We start from the raw sequence: 16,753 nt of genomic DNA, 5'->3' as shown, positions 1-16,753 counted from the left end.
TTTTGCATTTGACAAATGTGTCTTAAATAAAATATGCACAAATATTAAATTGGAGGTTTTTGTTTTAGACTGAGTTTGAACGCCCCCCAGTGGCCATGCATGTTAACACAGCTGTGTGTTTGACAGGACACGTCTTTGATTAATTACTCTCGTGCGTTTTAGCTAAATGCAGGACTCTCTTAAGGTAGGGTAGGTAAGTTTGAGAAACCGGCTCGAGATACACTTGTTATATTCCATGGAATGCTCTTAACATCCCGATAGCAATGAATATCTGAAGTGCTTTGACAACAAATCCATAAAGAAATATCATCTGTGGAAGCTGTAGTACTGTAAAAAGCACGACCAATCACCTGAGCCGGCCCGGCTAAAATAACTGGATGGCCTACCTGCCTGTCAGCCTTCCATCTGTGCACAAACTTATCTCGTGCCCTCATTGGTCATGTGCGCGTTCGTGTGTGTTGGAGGGGCTCTGTGAGGAAGTGGAAGATTTATTCCGGTTGTGTATTTTCAAATTCTAGCGCACTCGAGCCGGTTTCTCCTAAATTACCTACCCCACCTTTAAGTTTAGTGCTCAATGTCTATCAATTGACTTGTACATTTAGTGAGAGCCCCTTAAATTGTTAAGATATGTCACCACTTGAGCTAAAACCTAAGAATCGCATTATGAAGAGCTCCACTGGTAAAGGTCAAAGTAAAAAGTCCAACTCAAAAGCAGACACTGCATCCTTTTAAGAACCAGTGTGCCACATCAACAAATATCTGTAGTGATCACTAATTAACGGGGTTACATAATTCAATCAAGGAACTACAGGTTGGGGGTATTGTTTCCGCACGGACACATATGTTGACGGTACCTCCGGGGTATATACTGTGGGTGTTTCTGAATCGCGAGTAAAGCTGCTTCAGAGCCACTATTTCAAGCATCCTACGTCATCGAGTGCCGCCGAAGTACTGTTCCAATCTCCAGTATACTTGGAAATCTACCGAGCCCGGCGTACTCCGTTTGGAGAAATATCGAGTCTGCACATGAGTAGACTTCGCGGTCTTAAAATCCCCACAATGCTTTGCGCACGGACCAATTTCCCCAAATCTGTGGCGGAAGATGTAAGAGGCGGGGCCTCTCATATGACGCACACTTGCTAGCGTGTTCCACACTTCGTTTTCCGAATGCCAGGAAGTATTCTTGACTCGCTTCTGAAGCAAGATGCTCGGCAGACATGTGCTACCAAGCAAGCGTACTCGAGATTGAGAAACACCCTGTGTCCTCCTCCCTTTCTCTTCCCAGGCTGCGACCCGACAGCATGTCCATTTCTGCTGCCCAATAAAGCCAGATTTGCACCTTCGATGCACCGCCTCCGACTCCCTTCTCTCGGCACTACATATCTCACTTTTGTAAATTTGCAATAGTTTAAACTAGAACTATTGAGACATTTGTTTTTGCAAAGGGGATTTTCACAATCTTTTGTCAGCGCTGTAAAGTATTAAGATACATTTTGCAAATTTGTTTTGTAAAGGAAACATTTTTCCAACACACCTTTTAGACACTAGAGGGCACCAAGCTTACATCCACAAGCACTCATGCTTAGGCATTCACCATCTCACAATACAAGGTGAAGTAAAGACACAACCAAGTGGTAAATTAATGTATTTATTTCATTTAAATATCATAAAATATTCATCCGAGGACACCAGCTGCACCTGTAAGAACAAACAAACATTAGTCACCAGGTTTAAGTTAATGTATAGAACAGCAAGAAAGTGAGCAGTACTCACCTGCTATTGTCCCCACTTTGGCTTGAACTGCAACCATTTGACCTGAGGAGAGATGTAGGCCTGGGGTTCAGCCTGCCTCCGAGGGGCCACGTAGGTCCTGTTGGGAGCCTCGTAGGCCTGGTTCGTTGCTTGCCGCTGAGGGGCTACGTAGACCTTCTTGGGAGTCTTGTGGGCCTTGTTGGGAGTCTCGTAGGCAGTCTTGTGGGCCTTGTTGGGAGTCTCGTAGGCAGTCTTGTGGGCCTTGTTGGGAGTCTCGTAGGCCCTGTTGTGAGTCTTGTAGGCCTTGTTGTGAGCCTCGTAGGCCTTGTGGGCCCTGTTGTGAGTCTGCTGCTGGGGAGCCACGTAGGCCTTGTTGGGAGCCACGTAGGCCTTGTTGGGAGCCACGTATGCCTTGTTGGGAGTCTGCTGCTGGGGAGCGACATAGGCCTTGTTGGGAGTCTGCTGCTGGGGAGCGACGTAGGCCCTGTTGGTAGTCTCGTAGGCCCTGTTGGGAGCCACGTAGGCCTTGTTGGGAGTCTTGTGGGCCTGGTTCGTTGCTAGCCGCTGAGGGGCCACGTAGGCCTTGATGGGAGTCTGGTAGGCCTGCTGGGGCTTCCTCACACTCACTTTCTCCTGCCCAGGAGCCTTCAGCCGTCTGATATCATAGCCACCAAATTGATCAGGGATGATGTGGGTCTTGGTCGGGGCAAACTTCTTACCAGAGGTTCCCTCTCTGGACGATTTGGAGTCGTAGCTCGTTGAGTAACTGCGAGGCTTGAAGACGGGACCATTTCCTACATTGGACTCAAGAGAAGTGCCATAACTTGAGGCCATGGAAGTAGCCTTGTAGCTTCCTCGGGCATTCCCTGAAAACACTTTACTCTTGTATGGGGTCACAACCTCAGTCTGGCTGGGGTTTTTAGGAGCTGAGGGACGGGAAGGTTTATCCGTTTTAGACACTAGCTTAGCACGAACACTGGAGGAAGTTTTGGTCCGTGAAGGGATTTGGTTTGGCTCAGGAGCGCCGGCACCAAACAGGATGGAAGACTTCCCTGTGTCCTTGTTCATGCTCTTACTCAGAGAATCGCTACCGGCAATAGCACTAGAAAGGCCATGAAAACGCTGTTTAGGCACACGATTCAAGTTAGGTTTTGACACCGAGCTGCCCTGCACTAACCTGACTTTAGCAAAGCCACTTTTAGCTGGCTGTGAAACAGTTTGTGTGTAGCTACCAGTAGAAGGCCCCCGGCTAAAACTACTGCCCACAGCTGAAGGTATGTTTAAGTTTGTGCTCTGCGCTGAGCTCGGAGGGGCTTGTCTGAGTCGATTCTGGAGATAGTTGCTGGGACCGGCTTCCCGATTATTTTGCCTGAAGCCAACATACGTGTTGTTGTTCTGGCTCTGAGCTGCGAGAGAAAAAGAAAAATATTAAGCCACAGCTAGTCATTCACAGCACTTAAGTGAAATGTTGTGCTTTGCTCACCTTGTGAAGCCCACAAACAACGCACATGCTCTGCTTGAACCCAGACAATAAGGAAAATCCTGCACAGAAAAGATGTAAACATCAGAGAACGCAGACAGCTAACAACAATTCACTTTGCATATCTGCAGAAACTTACCCCAAATGAACTCCACAAGTCATATTTCTCTCTCTGTTCCAACACAGCAGTAAAGAACCAGTACCCCTGAAGTGACTTGCTCTGCTTGTCTGAGCAGCAGAAAGGAGGCTTTATGGCAGCTTGCAGCCAATCAGGGCCTAATGAGCTGATTGTCTACAGGTGCTGCTGTGCTGTCAGGGTGGCAACTGAGTGCTGTTGATTTTCTGATTTTCTGAAGTACTCAGATCTGGTAGTTGAGTAAAAGTAGAAGTACTCAGATTGTGTAGTTGAGTAAAAGTAAAAGTACTCAGATCTGGTAGTTGAGTAAAAGTAGAAGTACTCAGATTGTGTAGTTGAGTAAAAGTAAAAGTACTCAGATCTGGTAGTTGAGTAAAAGTAGAAGTACTCAGGTCTTGTACTTGAGTAAAAGTAGAAGTACTCAGATTGTGTAGTTGAGTAAAAGTAGAAGTACTCAGATCTGGTTGTTGAGTAAAAGTAGAAGTACTCAGATCTTGTACTTGAGTAAAAGTAGAAGTACTCAGATCTTGTACTTGAGTAAAAGTAGAAGTACTCAGATCTTGTACTTGAGTAAAAGTAGAAGTAATCAGATCTTGTACTTGAGTAAAAGTAGAAGTACTCAGACCTTGTTCTTGAGTACCAGAGTGTAGGAATACTCAGTTACAGTAAAAGTACTGCATTCAAAATGTTCCTCAAGTGAAAGTATAAAAGTATTCTCATCAAAATATAGTTAGTAGCGACAGTAAAAGTAGTCATTGTGCAGATTGGTCCATTTCAGAATAATATATATGATATGTTTTATAATGATTGATCATGAAAGTGTTCTCAAAGCTGGTAAAGGTGCAGCTAGTTTGAATGACTTTGTATACTGCAGGGTAGCTTGTGGATTTACTCCAGGTGGAACTAAAGTCTGATTTAACACTTGATTATATTTCACATCATTCATCCACATCTGTGAAGTAACTAAAGGTATTAATACATGTAGTGGAGTAGAAGTACACCATTTACCTCTGAATTGGAGTGGGGTAGAAGTACAAAGTAGCATAAAATGGAAATACTCAAGTAAAGTACAAGTACCTCAAAATTGTACTTAAGTACAGTACTTGAGTAAATGTACTTAGGTACTTTACACCACTGTATCTACGTATGAATCCATAATCATTTTTGGGCAAGAGGACCAGATTTTGGATGGTCATTTGAACACATTTGCAATTTTTTATTATGACGAGTGAAAATGTCAGCCATGCTCAGGAAAATGACTTCGAGAACAAATGTGTTTTTATCTTTTGCTTACCGTTTTTGTTTTTGCATTTGACAAATGTGTCTTAAATAGAAAAATATGCATAAGTATTAAATTGGAGGTTTTTGTTTTAGACTGAGTTTGAACGCCCCCCAGTGGCCATGCATGTTAACACAGCTGTGTGTTTGACAGGACACGTCTTTGATTAATTACTCTCGTGCGTTTTAGCTAAATGCAGGACTCTCTTAAGGTAGGGTAGGTAAGTTTGAGAAACCGGCTCGAGATACTTGTTATATTCCATGGAATGCTCTTCACATCCAGATAACAATGAATATCTGAAGTGCTTTGACAAAAAATCCATTAAAAAATATCATCTGTGGAAGCTGTAGTACTGTAAAAAGCACGACCAATCATTTGAGCCGGCCCGGCTAAAATAACTGGATGGCCTACCTGCCTGTCAGCCTTCCATCTGTGCACAAACTTATCTCGTGCCCTCATTGGTCATGTGCGCGTTCGTGTGTGTTGGAGGAGGGGCTCTGTGAGGAAGTCTGTAAGGAAGTGGCAGATTTTTTCCGGTTGTGTATTTTCAAATTCTAGCGCACTCGAGCCGGTTTCTCCTAAATTACCTACCCCGCCTTTAAGTTTAGTGCTCAATGTCTATCAATTGACTTGTACATTTAGTGAGAGCCCCTTACATTGATAAGATATGTCACCACTTGAGCTAAAACCTAAGAATCGCATTATGAAGAGCTCCACTGGTAAAGGTCAAAGTAAAAAGTCCAACTCAAAAGCAGACACTGCATCCTTTTAAGAACCAGTGTGCCACATCAACAAATATCTGTAGTGATCACTAATTAACGGGGTTACATAATTCTATCAAGGAACTACAGGTTGGGGGTATTGTTTCCGCACGGACACATGTTGACGGTACCTCCGGGGTATATACTGTGGGTGTTTCTCAATCGCGAGTAAAGCTGCTTCAGAGCCACTATATCAAGCATCCTACGTCATCGAGTGCCGCCGCAGTACTGTTCCAATCTCCAGTATACTTGGAAATCTACCGAGCCCGGCGTACTCCGTTTGGAGAAATATCGAGTCTGCACATGAGTAGACTTCGCGGTCTTAAAATCCCCACAATGCTTTGCGCAGGGACCAATTTCCCCAAATCTGGGGCGGAAGATGTAAGAGGCGGGGCCTCTCATATGACGCACACTTGCTAGCGTGTTCCCAGTGGCGTTTTTATATGTACAAAAGTGGTGGGGCACAAAAAACTTAGATGTCTATATATATAAGCTTCTGCAGTGACGTGCAGTGAGGTTCATGGCTGGTGAGGCACTGGCACTGACTCTTCAGGTTTACAAATATTATATTTTGACCTAAACCAAAATATAATATTATTTTCAAAAGCTTTTTTTGTCTGATGCTTCGATTAATTTTAAACAGACAGTTCAACAAAAGGATACCCAAAAAATGTAATTTGATCATTTAAATATTGAATTGTTCTCTCTAAGTAAGATCCCATTTTCAAAAAATTGCGGTCTTACCTTGACTTGAAGATGAAGTCCATTTGCCTATCCTTCTGGACAAAAAATTCTATAACTTTTTTGTAAAAGTCCTCCTTATCATCTTGTAGTTTCAAAAGTCTATCATAAATCTAATCGATAGATTTATGATTCGAAAATGATAAAAGTAGGGTAGACATGTGGATATTATCCGGCTGAACAAAAGGTGCATTTATCTAACAGGTACGTTTCCCACAGATCTTATTTCAAGCTATTTTCTAAAATCCTCTGGAGAAACCTCATTGCTTTTTTGCAGCTTACTTCCTGGTTTTAGGACGCGTCACTGCAGCTCTCGTCTCCTCTTATTATACATCCATGCTCTTCACACACCACACTTTTCGCGGCACACGTACTTACAGCCAATCAGCTCTGAATGATGTGAGATGACGTATGGTGGGGATGGCAGCTCTGTGCCCCTATGGTGTTTTTTTTTTTGCCACACACATTGAAAAATACTCTGAGCATGCGCAGTGTAGTTTTTACAGTCACCGTTCACTTTGACAGTGAAAGGGTGGGGCATGATCAGGTTTTGTCCCACATGGCTCAAAACGGCACTGTAGACACTAATTAGAAGAACACAGACTAAAACAGCAATGCACAGACGAATCAGACGATTAAACATGACCTTAAAATATATTTTATATATTTTTTTATTTCTTTTTTTGCATCTCTTTCCATTTTTTGTAATCATTATGGGCCGTGTCTCAATTCAGGGGTTTCATCCTTCGAAGGGTGCATTCGTAGACCGCATACGTCACTTCCGCCGAAAGAAGGCTGTCCCAATTAAAAATAAAGACGAGACTCCTCCGAATGCGGCCCACGAATGCAGCCTACTTTTCCCCAATTTGAAGGATACATCTGATGTACACTCCGCGGCCTACCATATCCCAGGGTGCAATACGCGCAGGGAAGAGTGAGTTTTTTTCAAATGAAATGGCTTCCGGTCTCCCCAGCAGAGTGGATTTAAAAGCAGCAGCAAGCGGAGGAATCACTAATAAATGTGAGTATTGGGTTTTAACTTACTTTAAATTAACTAACGTCACACACGTCAAACCCAAGGGGCATTAAAACGTACATTTTCGTTAAATAATACGGATAAATATGTGACGCTAACTAGCTAGCTGGACGTACTGCACTGTTGTTTACACTTATTTTTAATTCAATTCAGAAGTTTACTAAAGTCATACAGAGATCGTGGCTCTGTTATAGATAAGTTATACTTTATATTACATAAATAGACCAAAGTGAAAACATTTAGACCGGTATAGCCTACAGTACGGTGGGATTTATAAAAGGCTACCCTGACGTGTAGCTGCTGTTAGCTTTATGTATTTCTCTGACATGTTGCAATGTTTTACTGTTTATTAAACTTTGGGACAACATTACAACCTTTGTGTTCAGCTCATGCTGCTTTGAGGTAGGGCTAAAAGAAAAGCCTATTTTAAATATTTCCACCAGATTTGATCATCTTTTATAAGGTTAAAGTTTATTTAATGTATCCTAATCCCATAATAATAAGACAATCAAAAATAGACAGCAGCCTTTTGCTTGATGTTAGTTTGTGCAGTGCTGTCAAAGGGATGCACGTGTGACTGTCATTTAATCTCTTTAGTTTTTTAAAAACCAGAACAGTACATCATTTTAAATGATCCTTTAGGGATTGTTTGTCTGACTCTGAAATGCTTAGTTACATTTTGCAATAATACTTCTGCAACCCTGTGTTTAATATGATTAATTCACTTTTTAATTTTTCTCTTGTTTTTCTCTGTAATTAGTAAAATTCTGGAGAAATGGATCTGCTGGAGAAGGACCCCTAATCTGAAAAGTGCACAGCGGATCATCAGGACAGAGCTGCCATCCACCTGGAACCCCGTGGTGCTGAAGAAAGCAAAACGGCGATCAGGAACATCCTCCACCCAGACCTCTGCTTACTGCCGTCCTACATACTTGTGTGTCTTAGTTTCAGAATATGATTTTGTATGTGTCCTTTCTTTGAATAGATATGTAACGATTATAGCTTGAGTCTGTCTGATTCCCCAAACAACTGCTTCTATATACTTGCTGCACATATAATACAAATAAACAACTGCATAAACACACTTTTGCTGATATTTGTTTTACTGCTGGTGATGTTAAATAACATGATTGATTTGCTCTGTCTCAATGATGAAAGTTATAATAATAGAAGACATGAAGCTGCAGAGAGAGGATGGATATATTCTTACCTCTACTTTGTGATAAGATGAAAATACAATATTAAATTGTAATTGTTAAACACATTGTTTATTTCATTTACTGAGGTTTTAACCATTATTTACAACATGTGTACATAAGCAGTGGAATAATAGGATATCTCTAGGTCATTAAACTGTCTTCAGTTTAATTTTATTAATACAAAAAATAGGTCATAGAAAATGTTTAATTGTGTATTTCAGCAGAGCGGGGGATCACGGTGCTGCTGGACCTGGAGGTGCTGACCTGGGGTCAGTGGGACATCATCTGGGCAGGTTTAGGGGAAGAAGGAGAATATAAACTGTTATGATCACAGCTATTAAGATTAGAACACTAATATTGTTAAGAATCAATCTATACAACATGCTTTGGTTCATTTAAAAAACATATTGTTTTATTAGTACAGAAAAATTAAGACTTATTTTAAATATGAAATAATATGATTAAATTACATCAGCTATATATAATTTACTTGTTAACTTACTAATGTAACATTACTGGGGGCTAAAGGAACAGCTTCATCTTATTTACCTGGCCATGGTCCTCTTTAATTCATCGCCGACGGTGATCTCCAAAAAATGTAAAAGTAAAAGTAAAGTTTCTGGATCCTTTTCAGCTGAGTTAGCTTGTAAGCTAATTTGCTAGCAGGCTGCTGGAGCAGCGCAACCGAACAGCGCGTATCACGTGACATAAATACGAAGCGCTCCGTAGGCTAGACCGTCTCATTTCGTAGGCCGCTCGGTCCAGCCTACCCGGTCTACGTGGGCTGGGTCCTCCGTGGACCGCGTAGGCTGCGTACTCCGAAGGGTGCAGCCCCTGAATTGAGACACGGCCTATGTGTAATACTTTCTGCTGACACTAGGTGGGGCTGTGCCCCACCTGCCCCTAATGACCAGTCGCCACTGCGTGTTCCACACTTCGTTTTCCGAATGCCAGGAAGTATTCTTGACTCGCTTCTGAAGCAAGATGCTCGGCAGACATGTGCTACCAAGCAAGCGTACTCGAGATTGAGAAACACCCTGTGTCCTCCTCCCTTTCGCTTTCTCTTCCCAGGCTGCGACCCGACAGCATGTCCATTTCTGCTGCTCAATAAAGCCAGATTTGCACCTTCGATGCACCGCCTCCGACTCCCTTCTCTCGGCACTACATATCTCACACTTTTGTAAATTTGCAATAGTTTAAACTAGAACTATTGAGACATTTGTTTTTGCAAAGGGGATTTTCACAATCTTTTGTCAGCGCTGTAAAGTATTAAGATACATTTTGCAAATTTGTTTTGTAAAGGAAACATTTTTCCAACACACCTTTTAGACACTAGAGGGCACCAAGCTTACATCCACAAGCACTCATGCTTAGGCATTCACCATCTCACAATACAAGGTGAAGTAAAGACACAACCAAGTGGTAAATTAATGTATTTATTTCATTTAAATATCATAAAATATTCATCCGAGGACACCAGCTGCACCTGTAAGAACAAACAAACATTAGTCACCAGGTTTAAGTTAATGTATAGAACAGCAAGAAAGTGAGCAGTACTCACCTGCTATTGTCCCCACTTTGGCTTGAACTGCAACCATTTGACCTGAGGAGAGATGTAGGCCTGGGGTTCAGCCTGCCTCTGAGGGGCCACATAGGCCCTGTTGGGAGCCTCGTAGGCCTGGTTCGTTGCTTGCCGCTGAGGGGCTACGTAGACCTTCTTGGGAGTCTTGTGGGCCTTGTTGGGAGTCTCGTAGGCAGTCTTGTGGGCCTTGTTGGGAGTCTCGTAGGCAGTCTTGTGGGCCTTGTTGGGAGTCTTGTGGGCCTGTTGGGAGTCTTGTGGGCCTTGATGGGAGTCTGGTGGGCCTGGTTCGTTGCTTGCCGCTGAGGGGCCACGTAGGCCTGGTTCGTTGCTTGCCGCTGAGGGGCCACGTAGGCCTTGATGGGAGTCTGGTAGGCCTGCTGGGGCTTTCTGACACTCACTTTCTCCTGCCCAGGAGCCTTCAGCCGTCTGATATCATAGCCACCAAATTGATCAGGGATGATGTGGGTCTTGGTCGGGGCAAACTTCTTACCAGAGGTTCCCTCTCTGGACGATTTGGAGTCGTAGCTCGTTGAGTAACTGCGAGGCTTGAAGACGGGACCATTTCCTACATTGGACTCAAGAGAAGTGCCATAACTTGAGGCCATGGAAGTAGCCTTGTAGCTTCCTCGGGCATTCCCTGAAAACACTTTACTCTTGTATGGGGTCACAACCTCAGTCTGGCTGGGGTTTTTAGGAGCTGAGGGACGGGAAGGTTTATCCGTTTTAGACACTAGCTTAGCACGAACACTGGAGGAAGTTTTGGTCCGTGAAGGGATTTGGTTTGGCTCAGGAGCGCCGGCACCAAACAGGATGGAAGACTTCCCTGTGTCCTTGTTCATGCTCTTACTCAGAGAATCGCTACCGGCAATAGCATTAGAAAGGCCATGAAAACGCTGTTTAGGCACACGATTCAAGTTAGGTTTTGACACTGAGCTGCCCTGCACTAACCTGACTTTAGCAAAGCCACTTTTAGCTGGCTGTGAAACAGTTTGTGTGTAGCTACCAGTAGAAGGCCCCCGGCTAAAACTACTGCCCACAGCTGAAGGTATGTTTAAGTTTGTGCTCTGCGCTGAGCTCGGAGGGGCTTGTCTGAGTCGATTCTGGAGATAGTTGCTGGGACCGGCTTCCCGATTATTTTGCCTGAAGCCAACATACGTGTTGTTGTTCTGGCTCTGAGCTGCGAGAGAAAAAGAAAAATATTAAGCCACAGCTAGTCATTCACAGCACTTAAGTGAAATGTTGTGCTTTGCTCACCTTGTGAAGCCCACAAACAACGCACATGCTCTGCTTGAACCCAGACAATAAGGAAAATCCTGCACAGAAAAGATGTAAACATCAGAGAACGCAGACAGCTAACAACAATTCACTTTGCATATCTGCAGAAACTTACCCCAAATGAACTCCACAAGTCATATTTCTCTCTCTGTTCCAACATAGCAGTAAAGAACCAGTACCCCTGAAGTGACTTGCTCTGCTTGTCTGAGCAGCAGAAAGGAGGCTTTATTGCAGCTTGCAGCCAATCAGGGCCTAATGAGCTGATTGTCTACAGGTGCTGCTGTGCTGTCAGGGTGGCAACTGAGTGCTGTTGATTTTCTGATTTTCTGAAGTACTCAGATCTTGTACTTGAGTAAAAGTAGAAGTACTCAGATCTTGTACTTGAGTAAAAGTAGAAGTACTCAGGTCTTGTACTTGAGTAAAAGTAGAAGTACTCAGATCTTGTACTTGAGTAAAAGTAGAAGTACTCAGATCTTGTACTTGAGTAAAAGTAGAAGTACTCAGATCTTGTACTTGAGTAAAAGTAGAAGTACTCAGATCTTGTACTTGAGTAAAAGTAGAAGTACTCAGATCTTGTACTTGAGTAAAAGTAGAAGTGCCAGAGTGTATGAATACTCTGTTACAGTAAAAGTCCTGCATTCAAAATGTTCCTCAAGTAAAAGTATAAAAGTGTTATCATCAAAATATAGTTAGTAGCGACAGTAAAAGTAGTCATTGTGCAGATTGGTCCATTTCAGAATAATATATATGATATGTTTTATGATTGATCATGAAAGTGTTCTCAAAGCTGGTAAAGGTGCAGCTAGTTTGAATGACTTTGTATACTGCAGGGTAGCTTGTGGATTTACTCCAGGTGGAACTAAAGTCTGATTTAACACTTGATTATATTTCACATCATTAATCCACATCTGTGAAGTAACTAAAGGTATTAAATACATGTAGTGGAGTAGAAGTACACCATGTACCTCTGAATTGGAGTGGGGTAGAAGTACAAAGTAGCATAAAATGGAAATACTCAAGTAAAGTACAAGTACCTCAAAATTGTACTTAAGTACAGTACTTGAGTAAATGTACTTAGGTACTTTACACCACTGTATCTACGTATGAATCCATAATCATTTTTGGGCAAGAGGACCAGATTTTGGATGGTCATTTGAACACATTTGCAATTTTTTATTATGACGAGTGAAAATGTCAGCCATGCTCAGGAAAATGACTTCGAGAACAAATGTGTTTTTATCTTTTGTGCTTACTGTTTTTGTTTTTGCATTTGACAAATGTGTCTTAAATAAAATATGCACAAATATTAAATTGGAGGTTTTTGTTTTAGACTGAGTTTGAACGCCCCCCAGTGGCCATGCATGTTAACACAGCTGTGTGTTTGACAGGACACGTCTTTGATTAATTACTCTCGTGCGTTTTAGCTAAATGCAGGACTCTCTTAAGGTGGGGTAGGTAAGTTTGAGAAACCGGCTCGAGATACTTGTTATATTCCATGGAATGCTCTTCACATCCCGATAGCAATGAATATCTGAAGTGCTTTGACAACAAATCCATTAAAAAATGTCATCTGTGGAAGCTGTAGTACTGTAAAAAGCACGACCAATCACCTGAGCCGGCCCGGCTAAAATAACTGGATGGCCTACCTGCCTGTCAGCCTTCCATCTGTGCACAAACTTATCTCGTGCCCTCATTGGTCATGTGCGCGTTCGTGTGTGTTGGAGGAGGGGCTCTGTAAGGAAGTGGCAGATTTTTTCCGGTTGTGTATTTTCAAATTCTAGCGCACTCGAGCCGGTTTCTCCAAAATTACCTACCCCGCCTTTAAGTTTAATGCTCAATGTCTATCAATTGACTTGTACATTTAGTGGGAGCCCCTTAAATTGTTAAGATATGTCACCACTTGAGCTAAAACCTAAGAATCGCATTATGAAGAGCTCCACTGGTAAAGGTCAAAGTAAAAAGTCCAACTCAAAAGCAGACACTGCATCCTTTTAAGAACCAGTGTGCCACATCAACAAATATCTCACACTTTTGTAAATTTGCAATAGTTTAAACTAGAACTATTGAGACATTTGTTTTTGCAAAGGGGATTTTCACAATCTTTTGTCAGCGCTGTAAAGTATTAAGATACATTTTGCAAATTTGTTTGCAAACACACCTTTTAGACACTAGAGGGCACCAAGCTTACATCCACAAGCACTCATGCTTCGGCATTCACCATCTCACAATACAAGGTGAAGTAAAGACACAACCAAGTGGTAAATTAATGTATTTATTTCATTTAAATATCATAAAATATTCATCCGAGGACACCAGCTGCACCTGTAAGAACAAACAAACATTAGTCACCAGGTTTAAGTTAATGTATAGAACAGCAAGAAAGCGAGCAGTACTCACCTGCTATTGTCCCCACTTTGGCTTGAACTGCAACCATTTGACCTGAGGAGAGATGTAGGCCTGGGGTTCAGCCTGCCTCCGAGGGGCCACGTAGGCCCTGTTGGGAGCCTCGTAGGCCTGGTTCGTTGCTTGCCGCTGAGGGGCTACGTAGACCTTCTTGGAAGTCTTGTAGGCCCTGTTGGGAGTCTCGTGGGCAGTCTCGTGGGCCTTGTTGGGAGTCTGCTGCTGGGGAGCCACGTAGGCCCTGTTGGGAGTCTCGTAGGCCCTGTTGGGAGTCTCGTAGGCCCTGTTGGGAGCCTCGTAGGCCCTGTTGGGAGCCTCGTAGGCCCTGTTGGGAGCCTCGTAGGCCCTGTTGGGAGCCTCGTAGGCCCTGTTGGGAGCCTCGTAGGCCCTGTTGGGAGTCTCGTAGGCCCTGTTGGGAGCCACGTACGCCCTGTTGGGAGTCTCGTAGGCCCTGTTGGGAGCCACGTAGGCCCTGTTGGGAGCCACGTAGGCCCTGTTGGGAGTCTCGTAGGCCCTGTTGGGAGTCTGCTGCTGGGGAGCCACGTAGGCCTTGTTGGCAGTCTCGTAGGCCCTGTTGGGAGTCTCGTAGGCCCTGTTGGGAGTCTCGTAGGCCCTGTTGGGAGTCTCGTAGGCCCTGTTGGGAGTCTCGTAGGCCCTGTTGGGAGTCTCGTAGGCCCTGTTGGGAGTCTCGTAGGCCCTGTTGGGAGTCTGCTGCTGGGGAGCATTGTAGGCCTTGTTGGGAGCCACGTAGGCCTGGTTCGTTGCTTGCCGCTGAGGGGCCACGTAGGCCTGGTTCGTTGCTTGCCGCTGAGGGGCCACGTAGGCCTTGATGGGAGTCTGGTAGGCCTGGTTCGTTGCTTGCCGCTGAGGGGCCACGTAGGCCTGGTTCGTTGCTTGCCGCTGAGGGGCCACGTAGGCCTTGATGGGAGTCTGGTAGGCCTGGTTCGTTGCTTGCTGCCGAGGGGCCACGTAGGCCTTGATGGGAGTCTGGTAGGCCTGCGGGGGCTTCCTCACACTCACTTTCTCCTGCCCAGGAGCCTTCAGCCGTCTGATATCATAGCCACCAAATTGATCAGGGATGATGTGGGTCTTGGTCGGGGCAAACTTCTTACCAGAGGTTCCCTCTCTGGACGATTTGGAGTCGTAGCTCGTTGAGTAACTGCGAGGCTTGAAGACGGGACCATTTCCTACATTGGACTCAAGAGAAGTGCCATAACTTGAGGCCATGGAAGTAGCCTTGTAGCTTCCTCGGGCATTCCCTGAAAACACTTTACTCTTGTATGGGGTCACAACCTCAGTCTGGCTGGGGTTTTTAGGAGCTGAGGGACGGGAAGGTTTATCCGTTTTAGACACTAGCTTAGCACGAACACTGGAGGAAGTTTTGGTCCGTGCAGGGATTTGGTTTGGCTCAGGAGCGCCGGCACCAAACAGGATGGAAGACTTCCCTGTGTCCTTGTTCATGCTCTTACTCAGAGAATCGCTACCGAGAATAGCACTAGAAAGGCCATGAAAACGCTGTTTAGGCACACGATTCAAGTTAGGTTTTGACACTGAGCTGCCCTGCACTAACCTGACTTTAGCAAAGCCACTTTTAGCTGGCTGTGAAACAGTTTGTGTGTAGCTACCAGTAGAAGGCCCCCGGCTAAAACTACTGCCCACAGCTGAAGGTATGTTTAAGTTTGTGCTCTGCGCTGAGCTCGGAGGGGCTTGTCTGAGTCGATTCTGGAGATAGTTGCTGGGACCGGCTTCCCGATTATTTTGCCTGAAGCCAACATACGTGTTGTTGTTCTGGCTCTGAGCTGCGAGAGAAAAAGAAAAATATTAAGCCACAGCTAGTCATTCACAGCACTTAAGTGAAATGTTGTGCTTTGCTCACCTTGTGAAGCCCACAAACAACGCACATGCTCTGCTTGAACCCAGACAATAAGGAAAATCCTGCACAGAAAAGATGTAAACATCAGAGAACGCAGACAGCTAACAACAATTCACTTTGCATATCTGCAGAAACTTACCCCAAATGAACTCCACAAGTCATATTTCTCTCTCTGTTCCAACACAGCAGTAAAGAACCAGTAGCCCTGAAGTGACTTGCTCTGCTTGTCTGAGCAGCAGAAAGGAGGCTTTATTGCAGCTTGCAGCCAATCAGGGCCTAATGAGCTGATTGTCTACAGGTGCTGCTGTGCTGTCAGGGTGGCAACTGAGTGCTGTTGATTTTCTGATTTTCTGTCACCTCTGAGTTCTTAAGTCCTGTGCAAAAAACTGTAGGGTAAAAGCTTGGTTTTGCAAGAAAGAGCAATATCTCAACCCCCTAAATGACCATTTTGTATATCAGACTTTCTCACAAAGGGTTACTTTCAGTTGTTCAAGAAACTTGTTTGTTTTTGTTGCATTTCTCAGGGTAAAATGAAGAAAGTGAAAACAGAAAACATTTGGGATTTATTGAAGTAATTGGAGAGCAAAAATATGTCTTTGTTTCACCCTGTTGTTACATTACATTACATGTCACTTGTTAGACGCTTTTATCCAAAGCGACTTACATACTCAATACTGTGGGCAATCCCCACAGGAGCAATTTGGGGTGAAGTGTCTCAGGGACACAACGACATGCTGACTGCAGTGGGGTTTAAACCTGTGACCCCCTGATCTGAAAACAAACGCACAACACACTACACCACACGCCTCTTTTTGCTTGTATTTTGGTACTGTTATTGGTTTTGTAAATATCTTTAGGACAAAGAAAAACAAGATTCAAGTTTGAATGTTCATTTGACTTTGTTAGAAGTCCTTTTTGTTGGCTATGGCAGTGGTTCCACACTGGTGTGCCGTGAGGCAAGTCCGGGTGTGCCGTGGGATTTTGTGACAACCATACGTTATTATTGCAATATACAACTACACAAAAATAATTATTTTTTAATTTACTATATCAGTACTTTATATGCACTCATTTCATAATACAGAGGCAAACTCTATACCTAAAAACAATTCTTTAAAAAAAAATCCTCACAGAACCCCATATTTCGCTGTTAACGCAGTTGCAGATGGGAATTATAAAACCGTGACACATCGAAGGCTGAAGGACAACACTAGAACTGTGTAACTTTTTTTCAATAAA

At 43.8% G+C, this 16,753-nt stretch overlaps 2 protein-coding genes across 2 annotated transcripts in view; both read right to left on the bottom strand.

Moving 5' to 3' along the window:
- Window positions 1-15,734, bottom strand: part of LOC117482863 (putative uncharacterized protein ENSP00000383309) — a 32,040-nt gene extending 16,306 nt beyond the window's left edge. The window contains exons 1-3 of the mRNA XM_034131087.1: window positions 15,654-15,734; window positions 15,518-15,576; window positions 14,339-15,440 (exon numbers count right to left, since the gene is read on the bottom strand). Of these exons, the coding sequence (XP_033986978.1) occupies window positions 14,339-15,440; window positions 15,518-15,576; window positions 15,654-15,676 (1,184 nt within the window). The 5' untranslated portion in view covers window positions 15,677-15,734. The remainder of the gene's footprint in view (window positions 1-14,338; window positions 15,441-15,517; window positions 15,577-15,653) is intronic.
- Window positions 1,635-11,426, bottom strand: LOC117482865. The gene is made up of 6 exons (XM_034131092.1): window positions 11,357-11,426; window positions 11,221-11,279; window positions 10,248-11,143; window positions 2,198-2,355; window positions 1,774-2,140; window positions 1,635-1,698 (listed from the first exon to the last, which is right to left on the bottom strand). Exons 1-5 carry the CDS (start codon window positions 11,377-11,379, stop codon window positions 1,777-1,779), a joined length of 1,500 nt encoding a protein of 499 aa, XP_033986983.1. The 5' UTR covers window positions 11,380-11,426; the 3' UTR covers window positions 1,635-1,698; window positions 1,774-1,776.
- Window positions 15,735-16,753: the final 1,019 nt, after the last annotated feature.

Source organism: Trematomus bernacchii, unplaced genomic scaffold (assembly GCF_902827165.1).
Source record: "Trematomus bernacchii unplaced genomic scaffold, fTreBer1.1, whole genome shotgun sequence".
In the NCBI taxonomy this organism is placed as follows: domain Eukaryota; kingdom Metazoa; phylum Chordata; class Actinopteri; order Perciformes; family Nototheniidae; genus Trematomus; species Trematomus bernacchii.
Note: the sequence above shows the minus strand (reverse complement) of the source record. Positions and strands in the feature narration are given on the sequence as shown.